Source organism: Oryctolagus cuniculus, chromosome 10, assembly GCF_051225735.1.
Source record: "Oryctolagus cuniculus isolate XC-2025 breed Fujian yellow rabbit chromosome 10, ASM5122573v1, whole genome shotgun sequence".
NCBI classification, from domain to species: Eukaryota; Metazoa; Chordata; class Mammalia; order Lagomorpha; family Leporidae; genus Oryctolagus; species Oryctolagus cuniculus.
Genome location: NC_142876.1, coordinates 27,588,003 through 27,612,744, shown reverse-complemented (window position 1 = coordinate 27,612,744; position 24,742 = coordinate 27,588,003). Strand labels below are relative to the sequence as shown.

The 24,742-nt window shown below is 44.4% G+C and overlaps 1 protein-coding gene across 5 annotated transcripts in view; it reads left to right on the top strand.

The window, feature by feature from the left end:
* Window positions 1–24,742, top strand: part of ME2 (malic enzyme 2) — a 77,544-nt gene that overhangs the window by 15,665 nt on the left and 37,137 nt on the right. For 4 of the 5 annotated variants that reach the window (XM_089305735.1, XM_089305733.1, XM_089305734.1 and 1 more), the window contains exons 2-4: window positions 7,508–7,627; window positions 21,496–21,629; window positions 24,218–24,367. In XM_089305735.1, coding sequence (XP_089161861.1) covers window positions 7,520–7,627; window positions 21,496–21,629; window positions 24,218–24,367 — 392 coding nt within the window. In that variant the 5' untranslated portion in view covers window positions 7,508–7,519. Of the gene's footprint in view, window positions 1–7,507; window positions 7,628–9,949; window positions 10,326–21,495; window positions 21,630–24,217; window positions 24,368–24,742 lie in introns of those variants that run through there. The other variant, XM_089305736.1, reaches the window with a different exon arrangement.

Below are 24,742 nucleotides of genomic sequence, written 5' to 3'. Positions count from 1 at the left end.
AACCCTAAATTTATTTCTTGAAGCTATGAGCAAAACTGTCTCTACTGTCTTGGCCTGGCCCCTGGTATGATGCTTTTTATGTTTTTGTCAAGATCAGGAAGCCATTCAAATCATTGACACATTCTTTTCATTTTTATCCCCTGCTTACTTTGACTGTTTAAAGCTTAATTGCATCCATGACTACTTAATATGAGTGGAGCGTTGTTGGTATGGACTTCCAGCCCTGCATCACATTTAATAGCAGGATCAGCATCCATAGCTGGGTGCGATTGCACCTCCCGCCAATGGTCTTACTCAGTAAAGTCACTTTAGAGGGTGGTGGACAGCAGTGGTGATGCTGGAGATCGAAAACAGCTGTAACATTGCTGTGCCCACCAGTAAGTGATCAGCAACAATTTTTTTTAAAGATTTATTTATATATTTGAAAGTCAGAGCTACACAAAGATAGAAGGAAAGGCAGAGAGAAAGAGTGAGAGAGAGAAAGTTCTTTCATCTGCTGGAATGTTGCTGTGTCCACAGATAAGTAATCAGCAACAATTTTTTTTTAAGATTTATTTATATATTTGAAAGAGCTACACACAGAGAAAAGGAAAGGCAGAGAGAAACAGAGGGGAGAGAGAGAGAGAGAGCTTCCATCCGCTGGTTCACTCCCCAACTGGCCGCAATGGCTGGAGCTGCGCTGATCCGAAGCCAGGAGCCTGGAGCTTCCTCCAGGTCCCCCACGCAGGTGCAGGGACCCAAGGACTTGGGCCATCTTCTGCTGTTTTCCCAGGCCATAGTAGAGAGCTGGATCAGAAGTGGAACAGCTGGGACTAGAACCACACCCATATGAGATGCGGCACTGTAGGTGGCGGCTTTACCTGCTGTGCCATAGCGCTGCCTCCCAGCAACACTTTTTTTTTTTTTTTAAATTTTTTGACGGGCAGAGTGGACAGTGAGAGAGAGAGACAGAGAGAAAGGTCTTCCTTTGCCGTTGGTTCACCCTCCAGTGGCCGCCACGGCTGGCGCTCTGCGGCTGGTGCACCGCACTGATCCAATGGCAGGAGCCAGGTACTTATCCTGGTCTCCCATGGGGTGCAGGGCCCAAGTACTTGGGCCATCCTCCACTGCACTTCCCTGGCCACAGCAGAGAGCTGAGCCAGCAACACTTTTAAAATGTCCCATATTTGAAGTCCTTGCTGACCTCTGGATTGCAACTGCAGAACTAATCTGAAAATAACGCTGTCCCCAGTCAGATTGTATATGTGTGTATAAACAACATAGAGAGATTGTACTGCTTACCTTTCAGGTCACAGGGTTTTATAACCTTTGTTAGTAGGGGCTGGCAAAAATGTTTTTGGAAAGGGCTAGATAGTAAAGTTTCAAGCCTTGGGGGCCACATGCATCTCTATCACATACTGATTATTTTTTACAACCTCATAAAAATATAAAAACTAAGCTCAAGAATCTTATAAAAACAGACCATACCTTCTGCTTTTTAGAAAGGAAGTCTAGTTTTGAGTGCCAAACTACACTGCTGTTAAAAAATAATAGTGTTGTCCATAAAACAATGGTCTTGAGACCCTTTGAACCCTGTAGCTTTTCTAATGCAATTTAAAGTGTTGCGGTCATTTTTTATTTTCCCCAGAAAAACTTTGCTGCTTTAACATCTTAAAAACTTGTTCTAGACACCAGGAGAAACCAAAACTGAGAAGGAATATATGGTATCTCTATACAATCTTGTCAACTTTTATGTAAATCGAAAATTTTTTGACAATAAAAGCTTATTGTTTTTGGAATGATAACTTTTCTGGGAATGTCTTCCTTCTTAAAATTAATTTATTGGGGCCAACGCTGTGGCACAGCAGGTGAAAGACCTGGCCTGAAGCGCTGGCATCCCATATGGACACTGAGTTTAGTCCCGGCTGCTCCTCTTCTGATCCAGCTCTCTGCTATGGCCCAAGTCCATGGGCCCCTGCACCTGCATGAGAGACTCGGAGGAAGCTCCTGGCTCCTGGCTTCGGATTGGTGCAGCTCTGGCCGTTGTGGCCATCTGGGGAGTGAACTAATGGATCAAAGATCTCTCTCTGTAACTCTGTCTTTCAAATAAATAAAAAAATTTATTCATTTATGAAATGCAGAGTGGCAAAAAAAGGGAGCAGGAATGGTTGAGAGAGATATCTTCCATCCTCTGATTCACTCCCCACATGGCTTCAATGGCCTAGGCTGAGCCAGGCTGAAGCCAGGAGCCAGGAACTCCATCAGGGTTTCCCATGTCAGTGGCAGGGACTCAGATACTTCAGCTGTCATCTGCTGCAACAGGCACATTAGTGCGGGGTAGATCAGAAGTGAAGTCAAAGTGACTCTCCAACATGAGATATGGCTATAGCAGGTGGCAGCTTAACCTGCTGTGCCACAGTGTCCACCTCTCTTCTGGGAATTTCTTTGGTTAGCCAAGTTAGAGTTTTATATAATTTTTAAAAAATAAATGCAGCCTAACCCAGTCTACATATTTTTGGTATTGATGTAAGCATTTTAATTTAAAAATTTATCTGAAAGGTAGAGAGATCTGCCATCCACTGGTTGATGCCCTGGATGTCTGTAACAGCCAGAGCTTGTCCAGGCTGAAGCCAGGAGCCAGGAACTCAATGCAGGTCTCCCACTTGGGTGGCAAGGACTCAAGTACTTGAGCCTTCACCACTGCCTCCCAGGATATGCATTAGCAGAAAGCTAGATCAGATGTGGAGCTGGGACTTGAACCAGGCACTCCAGCGGGGGATGTCAGTATACCAAACGACAGCTTAACCACTGTATCAAACACCCACCCCTGATCTGAACTTTGAAGCCAGCCTTTGGTGAATTTGAAATTCTACTTATCAGAAGCTGCTCCGCTTTGATAGAAAGTTTGGAAAGAGAAAAAGAAAAAGCCCTTTCTTGTAACATGAACACATAGTTCAAAGTCTTACCTGGGATGGTCCTTGTGGCACAGTGCATTAAGCTGCTGCTTAGGACACCTGTATCCCCTGAGTCCCTGCAGCACCGTGCTTCAGATCCAGCTTCCTGCCAGTGCACCTGCTAATGGGAGGCAGGGGCTAATGGCCCAAGCACTTGAATTCCTACCATCCACAGGGGAGACCCAGATTGAGCTCCTGACTTCTGGCTTTGGCCTGGCCCAGACCTGCCTGTGTGGGCTTTTGGGGAGTGAAGCAGCAGATGGAAGATCTCTTATTTCACTCTGTTTCTCCTTCTCTCTCTCTGTCACTCTACCTTTCAAATAAATAAATGAACTAAAATGTCATATCTTTTAGCCCTAAATATAAAAGTATTTTTCAGTCTTAAGTGAGATTTTATTGTGCAAGTAAGTTGCTACTCCAGCATTTATTAGCATACTTGATGCTACTGTTTAGAGTTATTTTTAAAAACTATTTTTGAATGGCCGGCGCTGCGGCTCACTAGGCTAATCCTCCGCCTTGCTAATCTACTCCGCCTTGCAGCACCGGCACACTGGGTTCTAGTCCCAGTCGGGGCGCCGGATTCTGTCCCGGTTGCCCCTCTTCCAGGCCAGCTCTCTGCTGTGGCCAGGGAGTGCAGTGGAGGATGGCCCAAGTGCTTGGGCCCTGCACCCCATGGGAGACCAGGATAAGCACCTGGCTCCCGGCTTCAGATCAGCGCAATGTGCCAGCCGCGGCGGCCATTGGAGGGTGAACCAACGGCAAAGGAAGACCTTTCTCCCTGTCTCTCTCTCTCTCACTGTCCACTCTGCCTGTCAAAAAAAAAAAAAAATTATTTTTGAGGGACCAGTGTTGTGGCATAGTGGGTAAAGCTGCCACCTGCTGTTGTGGGCAAATGGGTGAGATGAGTCTGGGTTCACGTCCTGGTGTCTGACAATTTATGAGATTGGACACAATTACAATGGTGAGAGGGGAAGAAATGAAGTTCTATTTGAGTAAGACACAGAGAAGCTCCCCACAAAGCTTCTTTCTGAGTAAGAAACAGAGAAGCTGGTGAAAAAGAGACCAAGCCATGGGAACTTGCAGTCTAGGAGTATTTGTATGTCTCTAAAACATTATCTCTAAGGAGCAAGTGTGGTTATACATTAGCTATTACAAAGGCAGATGGAGCCTTTTCTAACTTGTTTTTGTGGAAATCTAAATCTTGTTGTCTGTTAGCAAATATTTGTTACAGTGGGCTTCTATCCTGCTCTGTTTATTGTGTATGTGCTGGCAAGGAGCCGTAGGATGGAATTAGTCTGGCCTGCTTCTAGTCCTGAGCTCCTTCACTGTGATGCTGGCATTCTATATGGGCACTAGTTCATGTCTCAGCTGCTCCATTTCTGATCCCGCTCCCTACTAATGGCTTGGGAAAGCAGCAAAAGATGGCCCAGCTTTTGGGCCCCTGCTACCCATATGGACATTCCAGATGAAGTTTCTGCCTCCTGGTTTCATCCTGGCTCAGCCAGCCTTGGCTGTTGTAGCCATCTGGGGAGTGAGCCAGTGGATGGAAGGTCTCTCTCTTCTCTGTCTCTCCCTCTCTCTGTACTCTGACTTTCATAATAAATAAATAAATCTTTAAAAAATTACTTTTGAAATTATTCAAAATATGGTTTGTATTTATTATATGCCCACTGACACTTTACTGTGTATATTGAGAACAAGGATACCTTGAGAAAATTTTATAGTATTTTTATGTAATTTTCCATGTGTCTTCCAGTTTTGCCAGTTGTCTCAATAATGTTCTCCATAGTATTTCTTTTTTCTAGTAAGAATCCAGTCCAGGATTAGGTTTTGCATTTAGTTATCATATCTCTTTAGTCTTCTCTGAATACAGTAGTTCCTTAGTCTTTGTCTTTCGTGACATTAAGATTTTTGAAGAAAACAGATCAGCTGTTTTGTAGTTTGTGTCTCTTGCTTCTTGATGGTGCCAGTGATCATACAGATCTCTTACCTTTTCTGGCCAAATTTAGGTGCCAAATTTATATGGAAGTTCTGAGTAAATCCCTAAAAACAGCAGATTGCTGGGTGCTGGGTGCTGGGTGAAGGAGGTATGGGGAGCCACTGGTTACTGGATATGATGCTTCCTGCTGGGGTGCTGAAAGTATTTTAGAACTATACAGAGGTGGTGCTTGTACAATGTTAAGAATTTCTTAGTATCTCAGAATCCTTCAATTCAGAGTGGTTAATTTTAATTTATGTGATTTTTGTCTCTATAAAAATTACTTCTAGACAATCCTTTGGCAGGCCTACTGGTTATGACACCCATATCCTATATCATAATACCTGGGTTCATATCCAGCTCTGGCTTGTGATTTCAGCTGCCTGCTAATGTGGAGCCTAGAAGGCAGCAATAATGGCTCAGGTAACTGGGTTCCTGCTGCTCACCTGGGAGACCTTAACTGAGTTCCTGGCTCTTGATTTTGGCCCAGCCTAGGCATCTGGAAAGTGAATCAGTGGATAGGAGTGCTCTCCTCGTGTTCATGGTCTCTCTTGTCCCTCCCTTCCTCCCCCCTCCCTCGTGCCCTCCCTCTCCCCCTTCCTCCCTCTGTCTCTTTGCTTCTCAGATAATTTTTTTTAAATCCTTATGTATTTGCTGCCCTCTCCCCATGTACAGACCATGGCTATCTCAGCAAATAGAAATTCCATTTTACAAAAGGAACTTACTGTATGATAATTGAAATAATATATGATGTTTAAGGAAATAAATGGGCATTTGTAAATTCTAATTTTGGTGGGAGCATTGATAAACAGAAGAATCTGTTATCACTAAATATTGGAGGCTTAATATGTATTGTAAATTTTGAAAATTTTGTGAATTTTGAAAATTCCCATATGTTGGTGATAGATGTAAAAGGATGAAAGTTACTTGATATGTCCTGTGGCCAATTTCTATAACTATTTTAATACTAAATATAATATTAAATATATTTTCAAAGACAAAATATTATAGTATATCAAATTTAAATGTTAAGGGGCTGGGGCTGTGGCACAGTAGGTTAATCTTTCACCTGTGGCACTGGCATCCCATATGGGTGCCAATTCTAGTCCCAGCTGCTCCTCTTCCAATCCAGCTCTCTGGTATGGTCTGGGAAAGCAGTAGAAGATGGCCCAAGCACTTGGGCCCCTGCACCTGCGTGGGAGACCCAAAAGAAGCTTCTGGCTTCTGGCTTCAGATTGACCCAGCTCTGACCCTTGCAGCCATTTGGGGAATGAACCAGCGGATGGAAGAAGACCTTTTTTTCTATCTCTCCCTCACTGTATGTATAATAAATAAAATCTTTTAAAAAATTGACATCTTGGATATGGTGTTTTACAACTCTGTATCTAGATGGGAATCTGGTTAGCTTCTCTTCCTCAAAATATGTATGTTTCAGGCTTTTCTATGATTTTTACCTATTAAGCTAGTCTCCTGAATTCATTCAGTGAAATTCCCTTTGCTGTTTAGTGGATGTTATTGTGTCTTTTATCCTCTCAGTTGTTTCTCTCACAAGTAGGAGACTGAGACCTGGCTGTACTTACGTGGATTAGAAAGAGGTTGAATGTTTAACACCACATCTGGTGTATAGTAGGTGACACATACAGTAGGGAAGCAGTGATTACTACCCAAGAATTAAGAGTGGTACCAGAAAGTCTTTTTTTTTTTTTTTAAGATTTATCTATTTGCTTGAAAGTCAGAGTTAGGGAGATATATATATATAAAGAGAGAGAGAGAGAGAGAGAGAGAGAGAGATAGATGGATGTTCACTCCCTTAGATGGCTCTGACGGCCAGGGCTGGGCCAGGCTGAAGCCAGGAGCCAGGAACTTCATCTGAGTCTCTCACATGGGTTCAGGGGCCCAAGCACTTGGACCATCTTCCACTGTTTTTCCTAGGCTATTAACAAAAAGCTGGATCAAAAGTGGAGCAGAGGGGTCGGCGTTGTGATGTAGCGGGTAAAGCCACTGCCTGCAGTGCTGGCATCTCATATGGGCGTCGGTTTGAGATACTGCGTCTCCACTTCTGACCCAGCTCTCTGCTGTGGCGTGGGAAAGCAGTAGAAGATGGCACAAGTGCTTGGGCTCCTGCACCTGCGTGGGAGACCTGGAAGAAGCTCTAGGCTCCTGGCTTCAGATGGGTGCGGCTTCACATTGGTGCAGCTCTGGCTGTTGCCGGGGGAGTGAACCAGCAGATGGAAGACCTTTCTCTCTGCCTCTCCTTCTCTCTCTGTGTAACTCTGACTTTGAAATAAATAAATAAATCTTTAAAAAAAAAAAAAAGAGTGGAGCAGCCTGGACTTGAATTAGCACACATATGGGATGCTGGTATCACAGGCAGTGGTTATGCCACAATGCCAACCCACCAGGAGGTCTTTATGGTCACTTTATTGTCACCCTTTTGACTTTTACAGCCTTTGGAAACAATAGATATGTTTGGGAAAAATGTTTTCATCTGTGGAAAGATAAACCCTTAAATCTGCTTTGGAAAATGGATACTTGATGTACTGGCAATCCTAGAACCCATTTCTCATCAGTGGTTTCTTTGCTTCATTTTCCTTAGGTGGAAGAAAAGATGTTGTCTCGATTCAGAGTTGCGTCCATGCCTTGTACTTGGGCATGTCGTCATTTGCACATAAAAGAGAAAGGCAAGCCACTGATGTTGAATCCAAGAACAAACAAGGTTAGTGTTACTAATACCAGTATATATTTTCTTTCTTCCTATAAGGTTTCATGTATACAGATTGATGCCAGAGATAAAACTTTGTGTTTCACAGCTTTATACTAAGGTTGTTCAGGAGTATTTGCTTTCTTTACGTTCTCTCTTCTCCACCTGACAAGATCATCGCTGCTGTACACACCTAAATTTTAGCTTTTTTTTTTTTTTCAATTTTTACAACCAGAAGAGGATTGAATTTGCTTCCTGCGTCTAGTTTTGAAAAGAGAACAACAACAACAACAACAATAACAAAATCCCAGAATAGTACTTTGGCAAGAACTTTGGGGCAAATATGGAATAGTTGGATTTATGAAACTCCCACGAGATACTCTTCCTGGGCGAGTTAGCCCATTGGAAAATGGGGTCAGAACTGTGAAGCGAACCTTCATTTAAAGCCCATCCAACTTTCTGCAAATCTTGGCACACAGTTTTGCCCATGACTGAGACTATTGCATCAGGGGATAGAGGTGACGGGCAGGATTGAGATCCAGTCCTGACTTTGTTCTTGAAACTGGGTTCTGTGGGCAAGTCCTTTGCTTTTTTAGTGGAAATATTAAATAATAAATATAATACTTAAGGAGGCTGGACTTGGGCCAGCATTGTGGAATAGCAGGTAAAGCTGCCACCTGTGTCACCAGCATCCCACACAGGCACTCGTTCGAGTCCCAGCTGCTCCACTTCTGATCTAGCTCCCTGCTAATGCGCCTGGGAAAGCAGCAGAAGATGGCGCAAGTGCTTAGGACTCTGCACCAAAATGGGAGACCCAGAAAAAGCTCCTAACTCTTGCCCAGCCCTGGCTATTGCAGCCATTTGGGGAGTGAACCAGCGGATAGAAGATGTCTCTCCCTCTCTCTTTCTGTAACTCTGCCTTTCAAATGAGTAAAACAAAAATCTTAAATGAAAGAAAAAGCAGCAGCAGCAGCAGCCTGGACTTTACATTTTGATAGCCTAGGTTCAGATTCAGCTCCATCTGTTACTTGCTGTATGACTGTGGGTATTGTACAGAGCTCTCTGAGCAGCTCACTTGAAGTTATCTGTAAAATGGCAAAAATAATACTTTGTACCCTGTGATGCTTTCAGAGTGTTAAATGAGATAAGGCTTTTGACATGCTTAATGTGGTATCCAGTGTATGGTTAAAAGATATATAAGTAATGTATACGTCTAACTAAAGTACACACACATGGATGTGTGTGTGTGTGTGTGTGTGTGCGCATGAGGGGTTTTCAGAAAGTTCATGGAAAATACATATTATGAGGCTTCTTCCTTCTTGACAAAATGGCTACCCCAGCAGTCTCCACAAGTGCATCTCCTGCCACTCCAGCCACAATCCCGGGTGTAACTGTAGCTCCAGCCTCCGCCCCAGCACCAGCACCAATGCTGGCTGCAGCTACAGGTCTAAGCCAGACCCCAGCCTCTGCATAAGCCCCTGCACAGACCTCGGTGCCCTCGCTGCCTAGTCCCATGCTCCTAGGGCCCTTCCCTGGTGGCCACGTGGTCAGACTGTGTCTGGTCATTTTGGCCTCCGTCTTGGACAGTTACGAGTGGCACAACGAAGGCGCTGCCCGAGTAATCAGGACCCTACTGGGAACTGTTGACAAGCACTCAGTGGAGGTCACCAATTGTTTTCCAGTGCTGCATGAGTCAGAAGATGAAGTGGCCGTTGAATGGAATTTGCTAAGAACATCTATGAATTGCACAAAAAAATCTGTCCAAATGAACTCATCCTGGGCTGGTACACTACAGGCCATGACATCAAGGAACATTCCGTGCTGATCCGCAAGTGCTACAGCTGGGAGGCCCCCAACCCCGTTCACCTCACTGTGGATGTGAGTCTTCAGAATGGCCACAGGAGAACCAAGGCCTACGTCAGCACTTCAGTGGGTGTCCCTGGGACCATGGAGTGGTGTTCACACCTCTGATGTGAAATATGCCCGTTATGACATTGATCACGTTGGAGTTGACCTGATTATGAAGGCCTGTAGCCCCAACCAGGTGATTGGACTCTGGAGTGACTTGCAGGAAGTAGGAGGGGCATCCACCCTCATCCAGGATGCCCTGAGCACAGTGTTAGAGTATGCAGAGGATGTGCCGTCTGGAACAATGTTAGCTGACAACACCGTGGGCTGCTTCTTGATGAGCCTGGGTAACCAGGTACCCAAAGTAGTTCCCGATGACTTCCAGACCATGCTCAACAGCAGCATCAGTGACTTGCTGATGGTGACCTACCTGGCCATTCTCACACAGTCAGATTGCCCTCAATGAGAACTTGTAAACCTATGAACAGGCCTTAGACAACACTTCAGCAGCATTCCTGCCAGTCTGGTGTCAGCCCTGGGACTCAGAAGGAAGTGGAGAAGTGGTTTCTTGTGGTATTGAGTCACATGTCAGTCCACTGCTTTTGACTAAATAAACAGAGCCTACCTTTTGTAAATAAGAAAAAAGAAAAAATACATACTATGAAAGAAACTATTCCTGGAAATTTTTGCAACTCATCTTTTAACCATTTTTTCCATGAACATTTTGAATTGCTCCTGTATATTATTAAATAGTCAGTATGCGTAATTCTGGAAGAATTCTTACAGGAAGTTTGCAAAGGGATACACTGAGTTTATTGCAGTGTATGAAGTTCACCTTTTAGGGGAAGGTACATTTAAGTGAAAGGTATGTCTTATTTGAAATGTTCAGTTCCATTTTTTCCCATTGTCAGGGGAAAATAAAATATTGAACTGTTCTGTATAAGTTTTGAGGGGTTTTAGGTCTATGCAGGGAAATTTGACAAAGGACCACAAAGATCACCTCATCTTTGCCTTCTTGGTACCTGGCACAGATGAAAATTCAGTGAGCAGTTGGTGGATTAAGTGAAAGTTGATGAAGCATCTTCTAATTCACTTGTTTTCCCTCACCTTTCCAACTTGCTTGCTCTTCAAGATGCAACTCAGTGAGACCCAGTTTGCCAGTAGAAGTGCTTCACACCACCACATGCGGGGTGACTGCTTCCAGCTCTGAAACTCCGTGGCACTTTTATGTTCTGTGCCTGTGGCGAGTAATCAGTGTGTGCTGCTGTGTCCTTTATTCGTATCTAAAGCTATGATTGAAGTCATTGATGTTTGTTTTCATAAGTTCCTGTCTTGGCTATTTCAGGTTTCTTTTGGACAGGCACTATTCAGATACATCTTTGTGTCTTTTTTTTTTGACAGGCAGAGTGGATAGTGAGAGAGAGAGACAGAGAGAAAGGTCTTTCTTTTTGCCGTTGGTTCACCCTCCAATGGCTGCCACGGCCGGCACACCGCGCTGGTCCGAAGCCAGGAGCCAGGTGCTTATCCTGGTCTCCCATGGGGTGCAGGGCCCAAGCACTTGGGCCATCCTCCACTGCACTCCGGGGCCATAGCAGAGAGCTGGCCTGGAAGAGGGGAAACCGGGACAGAATCCGGCACCCCGACTGCACTAGAACCCCGTGTGCCGGCGCCACAAGGCGGAGGATTAGTCTGTTGAGCCACGGTGCCGGCATCTTTGTGTCTTTTACAATGCCTTGCGTTATGGTAGACATTTGATAAATAGGTTGGGGTTTTTTATCCTTATGGATAGAATCTTTTTTAAGATTTTTTTTTTTTTATTTATTTATGAGAGGTAGAGCTACAAACAGAGAGAGACAGAAAGATCTTCCATCCACTGGTTCACTCCTCAGATGGCCACACTGGCCAGAGAAGGGCCGATCCAAAGCCAGGAGCCAGGAGCTTCCTCCGGGTCTTCCATGTGGGTGCAGGGGCCCAAGCACTTGGGCCATCATCCAGGCCACAGGCAGAGAGCTTAATTGGAAGAGGACCAGCCAGACAGGAACCAGCGCCCATATGGGAATGCTGGCACCACAGGTGGAGGCTCAGCCTACTACACTACAGCACTGACCCCGTGGCTGTAATTTATTCAGAACCTACTTTGGGGACTTAAGAAATATAAGAAATTTATAAAACACATTAAGTGGAAAATGAATTTCAAGGAAGAGGATAATCTAAATGCATTATGGTACTCTTTCCTCTAAAACATGTAAAATGTAATGCTCTGGTCTTAGAAATCTTTGATGTTGGGTAACATCTCTGCTAGCATCTGCATGTTTACATCATTGAAAGGCTACTTCTGGCAATCCCTGAAGTAGCAGGAAGTGTGGTGGAATGAGAAGGCCATGCCAAGATGGCCACTGGCAAGTGAGCTTCAGTTACTCAGGAATGGCTTTGAAACCCACCTGGCAACAGAGCCTGCCTGGCAACAGGCTGTGATTGGTTAGGGCATAAACTGCCCCTTGACCGGATTGGCTGTGTTGGCTATATAAGCTGTTGTACCAACTGAAATAAACGAGTCTTCGGGCTGCTTGCCTCAAGCCTGCTTTCACCCGATTCCCGGGGTCTGTGTGGTGACTCTGCGCCTCTTGCCCCCACCACGCTCCTCCTCTCAGAAAGGAATCCACTGCAACATTGTTAAATCAACAGTTGGCCGGCGCCACTGCTTACTAGGCTAATCCTCCGCCTTGTGGCGCCGGCACACCAGGTTCTAGTCCCGGTCGGGGTGCCGGAGTCTGTCTCGGTTGCCCCTCTTCCAGGCCAGCTCTCTGCTGTGGCCCGGGAGTGCAGTGGAGGATGCACCCCATGGGAGACCAGGATAAGTACCTGGTTCCTGCCATCGGATCAGCGTGGTGCGCCGGCCGCAGTGCGCCAGCCGCGGCGGCCATTGGAGGGTGAACCAACGGCAAAGGAAGACCTTTCTCTCTGTCTCTCTCTCTCTCACTGTCCACTCTGCCTGTCAAAAAATAAAAAAATAAAAAATAAAAAAAAAAGAAATCAACAGCAACATCTGGCATTCCTTTAAGTAGCAGGAAGAATTTGGTTTTTTGTTTAAGAAAGAATAAGGACTAGTGATTCCTAATTCATGGTCATAGACTCCATGGGAATTTGCCATATTACGAAACCAAATTTGTGTTTCAAAACCTGTTGACTACATCAATTATCTTTCACATATTTACAAATATTGTTTTTAATTGTATGTTGCTACTATGATTTATAAAATAGTTAAATAATTAAAGCAGGACTGAATTCTGAATATTTTTACATGGATGTCTAATCTCTGTTGACTGAAAATATACTGGTTACTATGTTTATAAAACTTTTTTATTGTATATAATGTAAAATCTATAGTTTAGCTATTGAAAAGTATACAGTTCAGTGCCAAGTACATTCAGTGCTGTATAGTGAAGACCACACTCTAGAACCAGAACTTTTTCATTATCATGAGTGGAAAGTATAGCATAGTATAGAAAGTATATAATAAATGAATTGTAGATTATTTCTGGTGCAGATTTAAAGCTTTTAGAAGTAATTGTAAGTGACATTTTACAATAGAAATTTTTTTATTTCTTTATGTATTTGAAAGGCAAAGAGATAGAGAAAAGAAGACAGACATAGAGATCTCCTGTTCTCTGGTTCTGTCCTCAAATGCTTGCAGCAACCAGGGCTGGGCCAGACTGAAACCAGGAACTGGGACCTCCATCTGGATGTTAGCATGTTGGGAGGCAGGGGCCCAGCCACTTGAGCCATCACCTGCTCCTCCTGGGTGCACATTAGCAGGAAGCCAGAATCAGGAGCAAGGGTGGAACTCCAGCCTAGGTACTCTGATAGTGACGCAGGCATCCAAGCAATGTCTTTTTGTTTTTTTTAAAGATTTATTTATTTAAAATGCAGAGTTACAGAGAGAGATCAATATTCTGTCTGCTGGTTCACCTCCCAAATGGCTGCAGTGGCCAGGGGTGGGCCAGGCCAAAGCCAGGAGCATGGAACTCTAGCCAGGTCTCCCAAGTGGGTTGCAGGGGCCCTTGTACTTGGACCATCTTCCATTGCTTTCCCAGGGTCATTAGCAGGGAGCTGGATTGGAAGTGGAGCAGCTAGGACACAAACTACTTACTTGGGATGCTGGTGGCTTAACCTGCTGCCCCACAACACAGGTCCCCCAAGAAGTGTCTTCACTGCTGGGCCAGATGGCTGCCCTGCAATTTACACTTTAATAATGTTTCCATATGACAGTTCTTAAGAAATCTGGGGAGTATATAGGCTGAGGTTTGTTCTGATTACAGCTGAATGCAGGTGATTGCAGACTGTGTGCCCTAAGATTTTTTGTTTGATTATAAGATGGGCCAGCTCTGAACTGTGTGCATAGCCTCCTACCCTCGACTTCTTTCACTTCCTCCAAATTCTACCTTATTTTTCTTTCTCTCTACCTTTGTGTTGGCTGCCTTAACAAAAGAGAAGCCAGCATTTTTAATGAAGCAATTTATCAGAAGTATAGGAGTCCTTCTGAAATGAAAAAAATAACACTATTGATGTTAGCCAGCAATTCTCAAATCCTTCCTGCCATCTAAATTTTTTTATTTTCCCAGTTTTCACATAAAATCAGTAAAATATATTTTAAAGCAAATATTTCTTTTTTTTTTTTTTAATTTTTTTTTTTTTTTTTTTTTTTTTGACAGGCAGAGTGGACAGTGAGAGAGAGAGACAGAGAGAAAGGTCTTCCTTTGCCGTTGGTTCACCCTCCAATGGCCGCCGCGGCCGGCGCGCTGCGGCCGGCGCACCGCGCTGATCCGATGGCAGGAGCCAGGAGCCAGGTGCTTTTCCTGGTCTCCCATGGGGTGCAGGGCCCAAGCACCTGGGCCATCCTCCACTGCACTCCCTGGCCACAGCAGAGAGCTGGCCTGGAAGAGGGGCAACCGGGACAGAATCCGGCGCCCTGACCGGGACTAGAACCCGGTGTGCCGGCGCTGCTAGGCAGAGGATTAGCCTAGTGAGCCGCAGCGCCGGCCCTAAAGCAAATATTTCATGTATTTTTTTATTATTATTATTTGAAAGAGAACGCTTCCATCTGCTGGTTCAGTTCCCAGATGGATTCAGCGTCAGGGGCTTGGCTGGCCTGGCCTAGCTGAAGCGAGGAACTGGGAAGTCAGTCCAGGTCTTCTATATGAGTGGCAGGAACCCAGTTACTGGAGCCATCATGGCTGCCTCCCATGGTCTGCATTAGCAGGAAGGTGGAATCAGGAGCTGTAGCAAGGCCTCAAACCTAGCCACTCTCATATGGGCCTTGTTGGGTGTCTAAACTTAAAGACTGAACACCTGCCCCCAAATATAAGAGATGGGTTGATTGATTGATTGATTTGAAAGGCAGAGTGCCAGAGAGAATTTCATTCTAATGATTCACTCCCCAGACGGCTCCAACAGCCAGGACTGGACCAGACCAAAGCCAGGAACTGGAGACTGTCCTGGTCTCCCACATGCGTGGCAGGTGGACCAGAGCACTTGGACCATCATCTGCTGCTTTCTCAGGCTCATTAACAGGAAGCTGCTTTGGAAGTGAAGTAGTTGTCTTGAACCAGCACTCCAGTACTGAGTGCTGACCTCACCAGTGGTGGCTTAACTCACTGGGCAACAATACCAGCCTCTCAAACTTGTATTATTTTCAAGAGTCTAGTTTATTCTAGCCAAATCTGAGTGTGCTAAGGGACTCCATTTAAAATAAAGAGCTAAATAAATAATAAATATCTGGGCAAATTATTAACTTAATTGGAGAAGGATGTTGAAGAAGATAATTCATAACACCTTTACTTTGTGGACTAGGAACTTTGTGCCCTAAGATTTTTTTAGAAGGCTTTTATTTAATAAATATAATTTCATAGGTACAGCTTTTGGAATATAGAGGTTCTTCCCCCATACCTGCCCTCCCACTCCCACTTTCATCCCACCTGCTACTCCCTCTCCCATTCCATTCTTCATTAAGATTCATATTTTTTTAAAGATTTATTTAGAGTTACATAGTAAGAGTTACACACATGGCCGGCGCCGTGGCTCACTAGGCTAATCCTCCGCCTAGCGGCGCTGGCACACCGGGTTCTAGTCCCGGTCAGGGCGCCGGATTGCCCCTCTTCCAGGCCAGCTCTCTGCTGTGGCCAGGGAGTGCAGTGGAGGATGGCCCAGGTGCTTAGGCCCTGCACCCCATGGGAGACCAGGAAAAGCACCTGGCTCCTGGCTCCTGCCATCGGATCAGCGCGGTGCGCCAGCCGCAGCGGCCATTGGAGAGTGAACCAACGGCAAAAGGAAGACCTTCCTCTCTGTCTCTCTCTCTCTCACTGTCCACTCTGCCTGTCAAAAAAAAAAAAAAAAAAGTTACACAGAGAGAGAGAGAGAGAAAGAGAGGGGTGTCTTTCATCCTTAGGTTCACTCCCCTATTGGCTGCAATGGCCAGAGCTGTGCCTATCTGGAGCCAGGAGCCTCTTTCGGATCTCCCAAGCAGGTGTAGAGATTCATTTTTAATTATCTTTATATATAGAAGACCAACTCTATAATAAGTAAATATTTCAACAGTTTGCACCCACACAAAGTATAGAGTACTGTTTGAAGACAAGTCTTACCATTAATTCTCATAGTATAACTGATTAAGGACATAGGTCCTACATGGGGAGCAAGTGCACGGTGACTCCTGTTGTTGATTTAACAATTGACACTCTTATTGATGATGTCAATGATCAACCGAGGCTCTTGTCATGAGCTGCCAAGGCTATGGAAGCCTCTGGAGTTCACAGACTCTGTCAGTATTTAGACAGGGCCGTAAGCAAAGTAGAAGTTCTCTCCTTGCTTCAGAGAAAGGTACCTTCTTCTTTAATGGCCTCTTCTTTCCACTGGAGCCCTAAGATAGTTAATGAGTTGCTCAAGCTTTCTATCATGAGCTCTGATTTTCTGGTTCTTAGGTCTAGGAGAGTTTTTGTTGTTTCTTATGAACTTCCCAGACTGGCTCTCTAATAGTTAAGAATCAAAAGAAAAAAATCTTTAAAGATTTATTTATTTACTTGAAAATCAGAGGCAGAGAGAGAGAGAAAAAGGTCCTCCATCTGCCCATTCACTCCCCAGCCGGCCGCAACAGCCGGAGCTGTGCTGATCTGGAGCCAGAAGCCTCCTCCGGGTATCCCACAGGGGTGCAAGGGCCCAAGGACCTGGGCCATCGTTCACTGCCTTTCCAGGCCATAGCAGAGAGCTAGACTGGAAGTGGAGCAGCCGGGACTCAAACGGACACCCTCACAGGATGCTGGCACTGGAGGCGGCAGCCTTACCTGCTACGCCACAGTGCTGGCCCCAGAAAAATTTTAATTAGTTTATTATTAACACAAATAGTAGCCAATAAAATTCAAAAATCATATTCCTACCACTCCAGTATGTCATCAATTTTTATGTTGCCATGATCTTAAAAATTCTAATATATTGGAGCTGGTGTTATGGCTGGTTACACATTTTCTAAGTTTCTGTTTATTTGGGAATGTCTTAAATTCTTCATTAAAAAAAAAAAAAACAAACTTTAAAAGAGAGACAAAGAAGGAAACAGACACACAGAGAGAGCTCCAGTCCACAGGTTCACTCTCCAAGTAGTCTGCAGTGGCCCCAGGCAAGGTGGAAGCTGGAACTCAATCCGGATTTTCCATGTGGGTACCAGGACCCTAGCTGCTTCAGCCATCACCGCTGCCTCCCAGGCTCTCAGCAGGAAGCTGGAGTCAGGAACCTGTATCAAAGACAGACACTCTGATACCAGATACTGGTGTCTCAATCCAGTGTCTCAACTGTGGGGCAGACTTCTGCCTGTGTTCTTCATTTTTACTAGTTAGCTTATAGGTTATAAAGTTTTGACTGACAGTCACTATGACAGCACTTTGAATGCATCGTCCTGGTTTCTGATAAGTAGGTAGCTATTAATGTTACTGAGAATCACTTTTCTTCTTTCAGATCTTTCTTTTGTCCTTGGCATTCAGCGATTTGGTTATATGTTTATGTGTAAACCTGTGAGTTTATTCTACTTGGAGTTGGTGAGCTTCTTGGATTTTTGGGTGAATGTTTCCTGTCATGTAATTTCTTTCTATCTATTGATATTCTTCCTTAGGCGGGACTTGTTCTTTGTTCTTGTACTTTCCTTTAGTTCTTTAGACTTTAGTTCTTTGAACATACTTTTAATTACTGATTTAAAGTCTTTGTTTAGTAAGTACAGTGTCTGGGTTTCCTCAGGGACAGTTTCTGTTAACTGCCTTTTTTCCTGGATATGGGCCAGACTTCATTTATCTATGTGTCTCTTAAGTTTTTGTTGAAAACTGCTCATTTAGAATGTAAATGCAAGCATTTGGCACAGTGGTCATGTCAGTGTGTGCAACACCTGGATTTGACTCCTAGCTCTACTTTCGAGTCCAGCTTCCTGCTAATGTGCACCCTTGCAAGCAGTAGGTGATTGTTCAAGTGCTTGGGCCTCTGCCACACACACAGGAAACTTGCATTGAGTTCTGTGTTCCTGACTTCAGCCTGGCTCAGCCTAGCAGTTGGAGACTTTTGGGAGGTAAACCAGCAGACATTGAATCTCTGTCTTCTTTCTCAGAGTCTCTGCCTTTCAAATAACTGAAAATAGGTAAATAATAATTTTAAAAATAAACACAACAATACAGTAGCTCTAGACATTAAATAGTCCTCCTAGGGGTATATTACTGCTGCTGCTGCTTGCTTAGTGAAATCTCTGAACTAATTATTCAGAGCCTGTATTCTCAGGGTGGGCACTGAGGCTCTGCAGGTGAAGCTGCCTCTTGGGACACCCACAACCCACAGAAGAGTGCCTAGTTCGTGTTCTAGCTATTCTGCACTTCTAGTCCAGCTTCCTGCTAATACACCTGGGAGACCACAGGTGATGCCCAGTACTTCAGTTCCATGTAGGAAACCTGGATGGAATTCCTGGGCCCTGTCTTCAGCCGGGCACAACTCGTGCTGTGGCAGACATTAGGGGAGTGAACCAGCAGATGGAAGATCTTTCTCCCACTCTGTTACTTTCCTCTCTGTCATCTTCTTTTCAAAAAAACAACTCTTGGAACAAAAGTCTGTATTGTTCAATTTACTGGCTAGCCATGAATAAACAGAAATGTAAGTACCTGGAACCAGTAAGCGTCCTTCTCTGCCAAGAGGCTCTGTAGGCATGCTGGGCACACCTCCAGCGTTCTGCTGGACAGTTTACAATCCTGTCAGCCTTGCTTGTCAGAGCCTCAAGGTTAGCCGGGGGGAGGAGCTTAATGCCTTCTCACTCCTTTCCTGGACGTGCCCACAGCCCGTGGATGTAGCCTCCCAGACTCCCGAGGGTGCCTTGGAGCTTTTCCACCCTCAGACATCTCATTCATTAGCTTTTCCTTTTCCTTTTGGTTAGCCTGTTGTTTGCCTCAACTGTTAATCCACGGCTTCAGGCAGCTGCCATGCTACATAATTGCCTCTGAGCTGTTTCCAACAAGCTTTTCTGGGTGGAAGACTATTAACACTGGGTGAGCTCCAAGCCAGATCAAATAAAATAGCATTATAAGTGGGGTCTTTCCGAGAACCCAGAACAGGTGGATTCGTGAAATTTCCCTGAGAAAGGGGTTTCAGAAGGCTCAGCCACCCTTCCAGTCCCTTCCATGCTGCCGGTTTTCATGGTAATTTCAAACTCTGGGAATAGTGTGAGTTAAAATACTATGAAGCTTGCTGCTGACTGAAATCCAGGTGTTTTCTTTGAGTAATTTCTCCTTGATTGCTCTAAGCCTTTGATTAATTTCCAAAATTCAAAAAAAATTTATTCTGATGTTTGGTTAGTGTTCTTGCTTTCATGGAGGAAAAAAAAATTGGAAGCTCAACATCTTTCAACATTTTTGCTGACTTTTATACAAAGAATTTGACTTAGCTGGATATCAGAAAATGGAGATTTTATGAAATATTAGTTAATTATAGTGAATTGAGAGAAGGAGGGCCCTCATTTGCTGTTTCACTCCACAAATGCTAGTGGTATCCAGGGCTGGGCCAGGCCAAAGTTGAGAATCTGGAGCTCATTCCAGCTCTCCTACATGGATGGCAGGGACCCAAATACTGACGTGCCACTTACTTCCCAGGTGTCTTAGCAGGAATCAGAAATTGTGAGTAAAGGCAGGTCTCAAACCCAAGACTCTGATACAGGATTTGGGCTTCACAACTGGTGCTTTAACAACTAGGCCAGACACCTGCTCTGATTAATCTTTTAAATGTCATTTCTCTTTTCCCTTTTTCTCATTCAGCCCCAGTCCCTTCAGAGTGAGGGTAGCCTCTGTTATGGGTTAGTTCACATTCCTTTGAACTGTATTCTGTTGATCTCATTTATAATGTGTGCAGACATTTATATCTAATATTTAGTTTCTATGAGAGTTTTCTAAATATAAGTGGATTAACAGTGAGTATGCTTTGATTTGTAACTTGCTTTTTTTTATTTAACTATGTGTCTTAGAAATCTTCCTGCTATCGTACATACTTAAAGGGGTGTGTGTGTGTGTGTAACTATTTCTGTGGTATTTAAGATATAGAAATATACCATAGGGATCCTTACTCACAAATTGCTAGACTTCTAGTTTGTAGCAGCCAAGAGTCCTAGAAGTAGTGCTGTAAAGAAGCTCTGTGTCTGTTACTCCTTATTCCATGTGTGAATGTTTCTCACTGATGGCTGTCTGCAAGTCAGGTTACCTGACTCAAGAACATATGCATCAGGGACAGCATTGTGGTGTAGCGGGTAAAGCTGCCACGTGCAACTCTGGCATCCCGTATAAGCCCCGATTTGTGTCCCTGCTGCTCCACTTCCAATCCAGTTCCCTGCTAATGGCCTGGGAAAAGCAGCCCGAGTGTTTGGGCCTCTGCCACCCATGTGGCAGACCTGGACGAAGCTCCTGGTCTTGGCCTGACTGGCCATTGCAAACATCTGAGGAGTGAACCAGCAGATGGAAGATGTCTCCCCATACTCACCCCAACCTCCAGCCTCGTAACTCTGACTTTCAAATAAATAAACAAATGTACTTTTAAAAATGTGTTGAAAAACTTTTAAAGTACTTTAAAATTTAAAATTGTCTTCTAAAAACCTAAACTAGTTTACTTTCCCAGCAATGGTGTCAGAGTAACTCTTTTTCCAAACACTCACCAAGTCTGCACATTATCAGTCTTAGAAAATTACAAAAGTCTGGACAAAGGTCATATCTCACTGATTTTAATTTATTTTTTTTAGATTTTCATTTATTTGAAAGGCAGAATTATGCAGAAGCAGAGAGAGAGGTCTTCCATCCACTGATTCACTCCCCAATTGGCTGCAATGGCCAGAGCTGCGCCAATCCAAATCCAGGAGCCAGGAGCTTCTTTTGGGTTTCCCATACAGGTGCAGGGGCCAGAGGACTTGGGCCATCTTCTACTGCTTTCCCAGGCCATAGCAGAGAGCTGGATCAAAAGTGGAGCAGCCGGGACATGAACCAGCACCCAATTTTTTTAATTAATTACTTTATTTATTTATTTATTTGAAAGTCAGAGTTACAGAGAGGCAGAGGTAGGGGGAGAGAGAGAGAGAGAGCGAGAGAGAGAGAGAGAGAGAGAGAAAGAGAAAGAGAAAGAGGTCTTCTATCTACTGGTTCACTCCCCAGATGCCTGCAGTGACTGGAGCTGGGTTGATCTGAAGCTGGGAGCCAGGAGTTTCTTCCTGGTCTCCCACATTGGTGCAGGGGCTCAAGGACTTGTACCATCTTCTGCTGCTTTCCCAGGCCATAGCAGAGAGCTGGATGGGAAGTGGAGCAGCCAGGACGTGAACTGGTGCCTGTGTGGGAAGCTGGCACTGCAGGTGGTGGCTTTACCTGCTACACCACAGCACCAGCCCCTCTCATTGATTTTTAAAGTTTGCATTTAAGTTGCATTTTGAAGGGCAGTGCCAGTGCTACCTCAGTTAAGTGATAATGTTTAATGCTTTTCTTTCTGCTTTCTAGGGCATGGCCTTTACATTACAGGAACGACAGATGCTTGGTCTGCAAGGACTTCTACCTCCCAAGATAGAGACACAAGATATTCAAGCCTTACGATTCCATCGAAACTTGAAGAAAATGAGTAGCCCTTTGGAAAAGTAAGAGTCGATTAGATGTTCATTCTTTATTGATGTTCAGATTATGAAATTGGGAACATCACGACTTTAAATATGCAGCCTCATAATGAAGTTTGTGTTTTGTCAGTTAACTGCTTCATGATGATTGTATTTCCTTCACTTCAGTGAATAATTCCCTCATGTTCCTTATTAATAAATTTGAGCAGAAATCAGCTTTCATACTTAAAAGGGGAGTATTTCAGGTGTGAATAAAGCATAGAGGATACTGTCTAATTTGCACCCATCGTATCCAGCTACTTTCCCTGGTCACCCACTTTGCATGGCACTGTCCTAGCCACTGAGGGGACAAGGGAGGTAATAGATCAGGACCTGTAGCATGTAAAAGAGGTGTCATCAGGACTGTCACTGACAGATCAGGATGTGTGGCCAGCGCAGTGAGGCCCAGCCCTGCTTCTGGGAGGCGGATCGTCCCTGTGACGGCACTGTCCTCTGCACTGCGGTGAGAAAATGACACGTGTTGGCTATGTTTTCTGAAAGCATAAAGAGGCACCTCGCCCAGCTGTGGGCATCAGGAAAAGCTTCCTGGAGTAAGCGATCTCTAGCTGCATTTTAAACAGTATGTTGTAGGAACAGGCAGAGTGAGAAAGAGACCAACGTGTTGCAGGCTGGGTGGGAAAGGGGGTCAAGGTGAGTGCACCAGCTCTGAGCTGTCACAGTCCTGGGTGAGGACAAGGTCACTGTGTGGTAGGCAGAAAAGTGACTCGAGTAGAACATCAAGGAGGGTCAGGGGGCACACAGCTTGCGTTGGCCCAATGCCTGGGAGGTGTCGTTGGTTCCGAACATTCCTGCTGTCTCTTTTTCAAAGCTGCCTCTTCCATCTTACTAGTTCAGTTGTTCTTTGTTTCCCTATACTGAGGAAAAATCTGTTTCCCCTTCATGTCTACCTGTTGACCCCATTTCTGCCTTGAGTAGCTATGTAGGAATTTCAGTTCCTCCTCTGAATGGATCGCTTCTTATTTATACACCAAATGTTTGCATATAACTGTATACCACATCCTCCGCTAGCTCCTGGAAATACAGAAGTGTGTGAGGTGATGGTCCCAGTCTCATGGTATTGTCTAGGCTGGAGAGAAACCCGAAAGTCAAGAGGAGAGGAGGGAAAGTTGGGCCAGGAGGAGTAGGACACCTAACCTGTGTCTCTGGAGGAGGGCAGTGTGCAGAAAGCACACTCCCCCTGAACTGTGTGTGGAGAGCATGAGTCTCCGACTGTGTGACCAGGCAAAGGGTGCATCGAATGTACAACTCCAAGGTGAGAGTCAAGCTGCCTTTGAAGACGTGAAGTAGGTCATCGTGGAGGAGAGGGGGCTGGAAAGGAGGCAGAAGTCTCGTTAACTATTTTAGGAGTTTGCACATTACTTTACTGGCATTTGGAAGCCAGTAAAATTTAAGGAGAGTAGAAATGATCACAGGTTTTTGCGAGAAGAAAGCACTGATGCCAGGAAGGAAAGTTGTGTGTGTAAAGAACAGGGAGAAGGCTCTGGAGGTCACGAGTCTCTGAGAAATGATGGGCTTGGGCTGGGTGAGGGTGGGGGCGAAATGCATAGATTGGAGAGACAGCATGTAAACTCTGTAGGACTTGGTGTTTTATTAGACTGGGGTGAGGGAAGTAGAGAAGGAAGAATTCAAAAATGGACTCTGGGTTTCCCGTTTGGTCAGATAGGAGAAGAAACAAGTTTGGGGAAAGAAAATGAGTCTGTTTTAGACGTATTTACTTCTGGGTGATTTCTGGTTTCTAAGCCAGTGTTTATTCTTTAAACTTCATTTGTTTTTTAAAATTATTTACTTGAGAGACAGAGCTCCCATCTGCTGGTCACTCCCCAAATGCCCACAACAGCTGGCGCTAGACCAAGACTTGAATCCAGGTCTCCCACATGGGTGGCAACAATCCCTGAGCCATCACTGGTACATGCATGGGACTGCACCAGCAGGAAGCTGAGTCAAGCACTTGAAGTGGGAAGCGGGCATCCCCTCTGGTGTCTGTACCTCCAGGCCAAATGCCTGTCCCTAACCTTGATTCTTTAAAATATTTTGCTTTTGTTTTTATTTGCGTGAATTGGCTGTTGCCTCCTTTGTGCTGCCTCTGTGCTCTTGGCAGACTTCACTGCTTTTATCCCTACCGGACCTTGAACTCCTGAAGGATAAGGATCGCTTCTTACAGTCCTAGGGTTCAGAGTAGTGCCTGGCACATGGCTAATACTCAGTCAACATATGAATAAGTGCTACTTTATTCTGCTTTTTCACCCACCTGTCAGTTTCTGTGTAGATTGCTTTCTTAGGGTGAGGGGCTCACGGAAACCTTTGCGTTGCCCGTGCCTTTTACAGAGCCTGACTCACAGCAAACTGCAGCGGCTGGCTGCTGTTCCTACTGTTTCATCATCGTCTACCATTTAAGTACATTTGTATTTCTGTTGGGTTTTAATCCCAGCTGTTAAGTAGTAATAATTTAGAGATTTTAATTTCTTGGGGGTGGAGGTGGAGCTCAATTTTAGACACCAAAACCTTTAATGTAATATTGTAATGTAAAGGCTGTATCTTGTGCTTTATTTCAGATACATCTATATAATGGGGATACAAGAAAGAAATGAGAAATTGTTTTACAGGATATTGCAAGATGATATTGAAAGTCTCATGCCAATTGTATACACACCAACGGTTGGTCTTGCCTGCTCTCAGTATGGACACATCTTTAGGAGACCTAAGTAAGGCTTATATTTTAAAAGCATACATATAAATGATTACTGTGTAAGAGAAAGCCTCCATAACACCTATTTTGTTCCTAATTTGTGGCTGGAAGTCTTACTACAATCACATTTCACATTTCAAGCTTAATTTGAATTAGAAAGGATTAATAAAAATCTCATATTATCATTTGTTTATATAAAAATAGCAGCATTCATTCCTAACCTTCTTTAAATTATTCAGTTATTAGAAGAATATTGTATGCTGTTTGTATCAAAAAATAAAAGTCTTTATTCTGGTAACAGATTCTCTAGAATTTTCATTGAAATATTTGACCATTTTGCCAAAGTAAGGAGTTGGTTCATTCTCATTTTTTTGTCAGCATTAATTTCTGT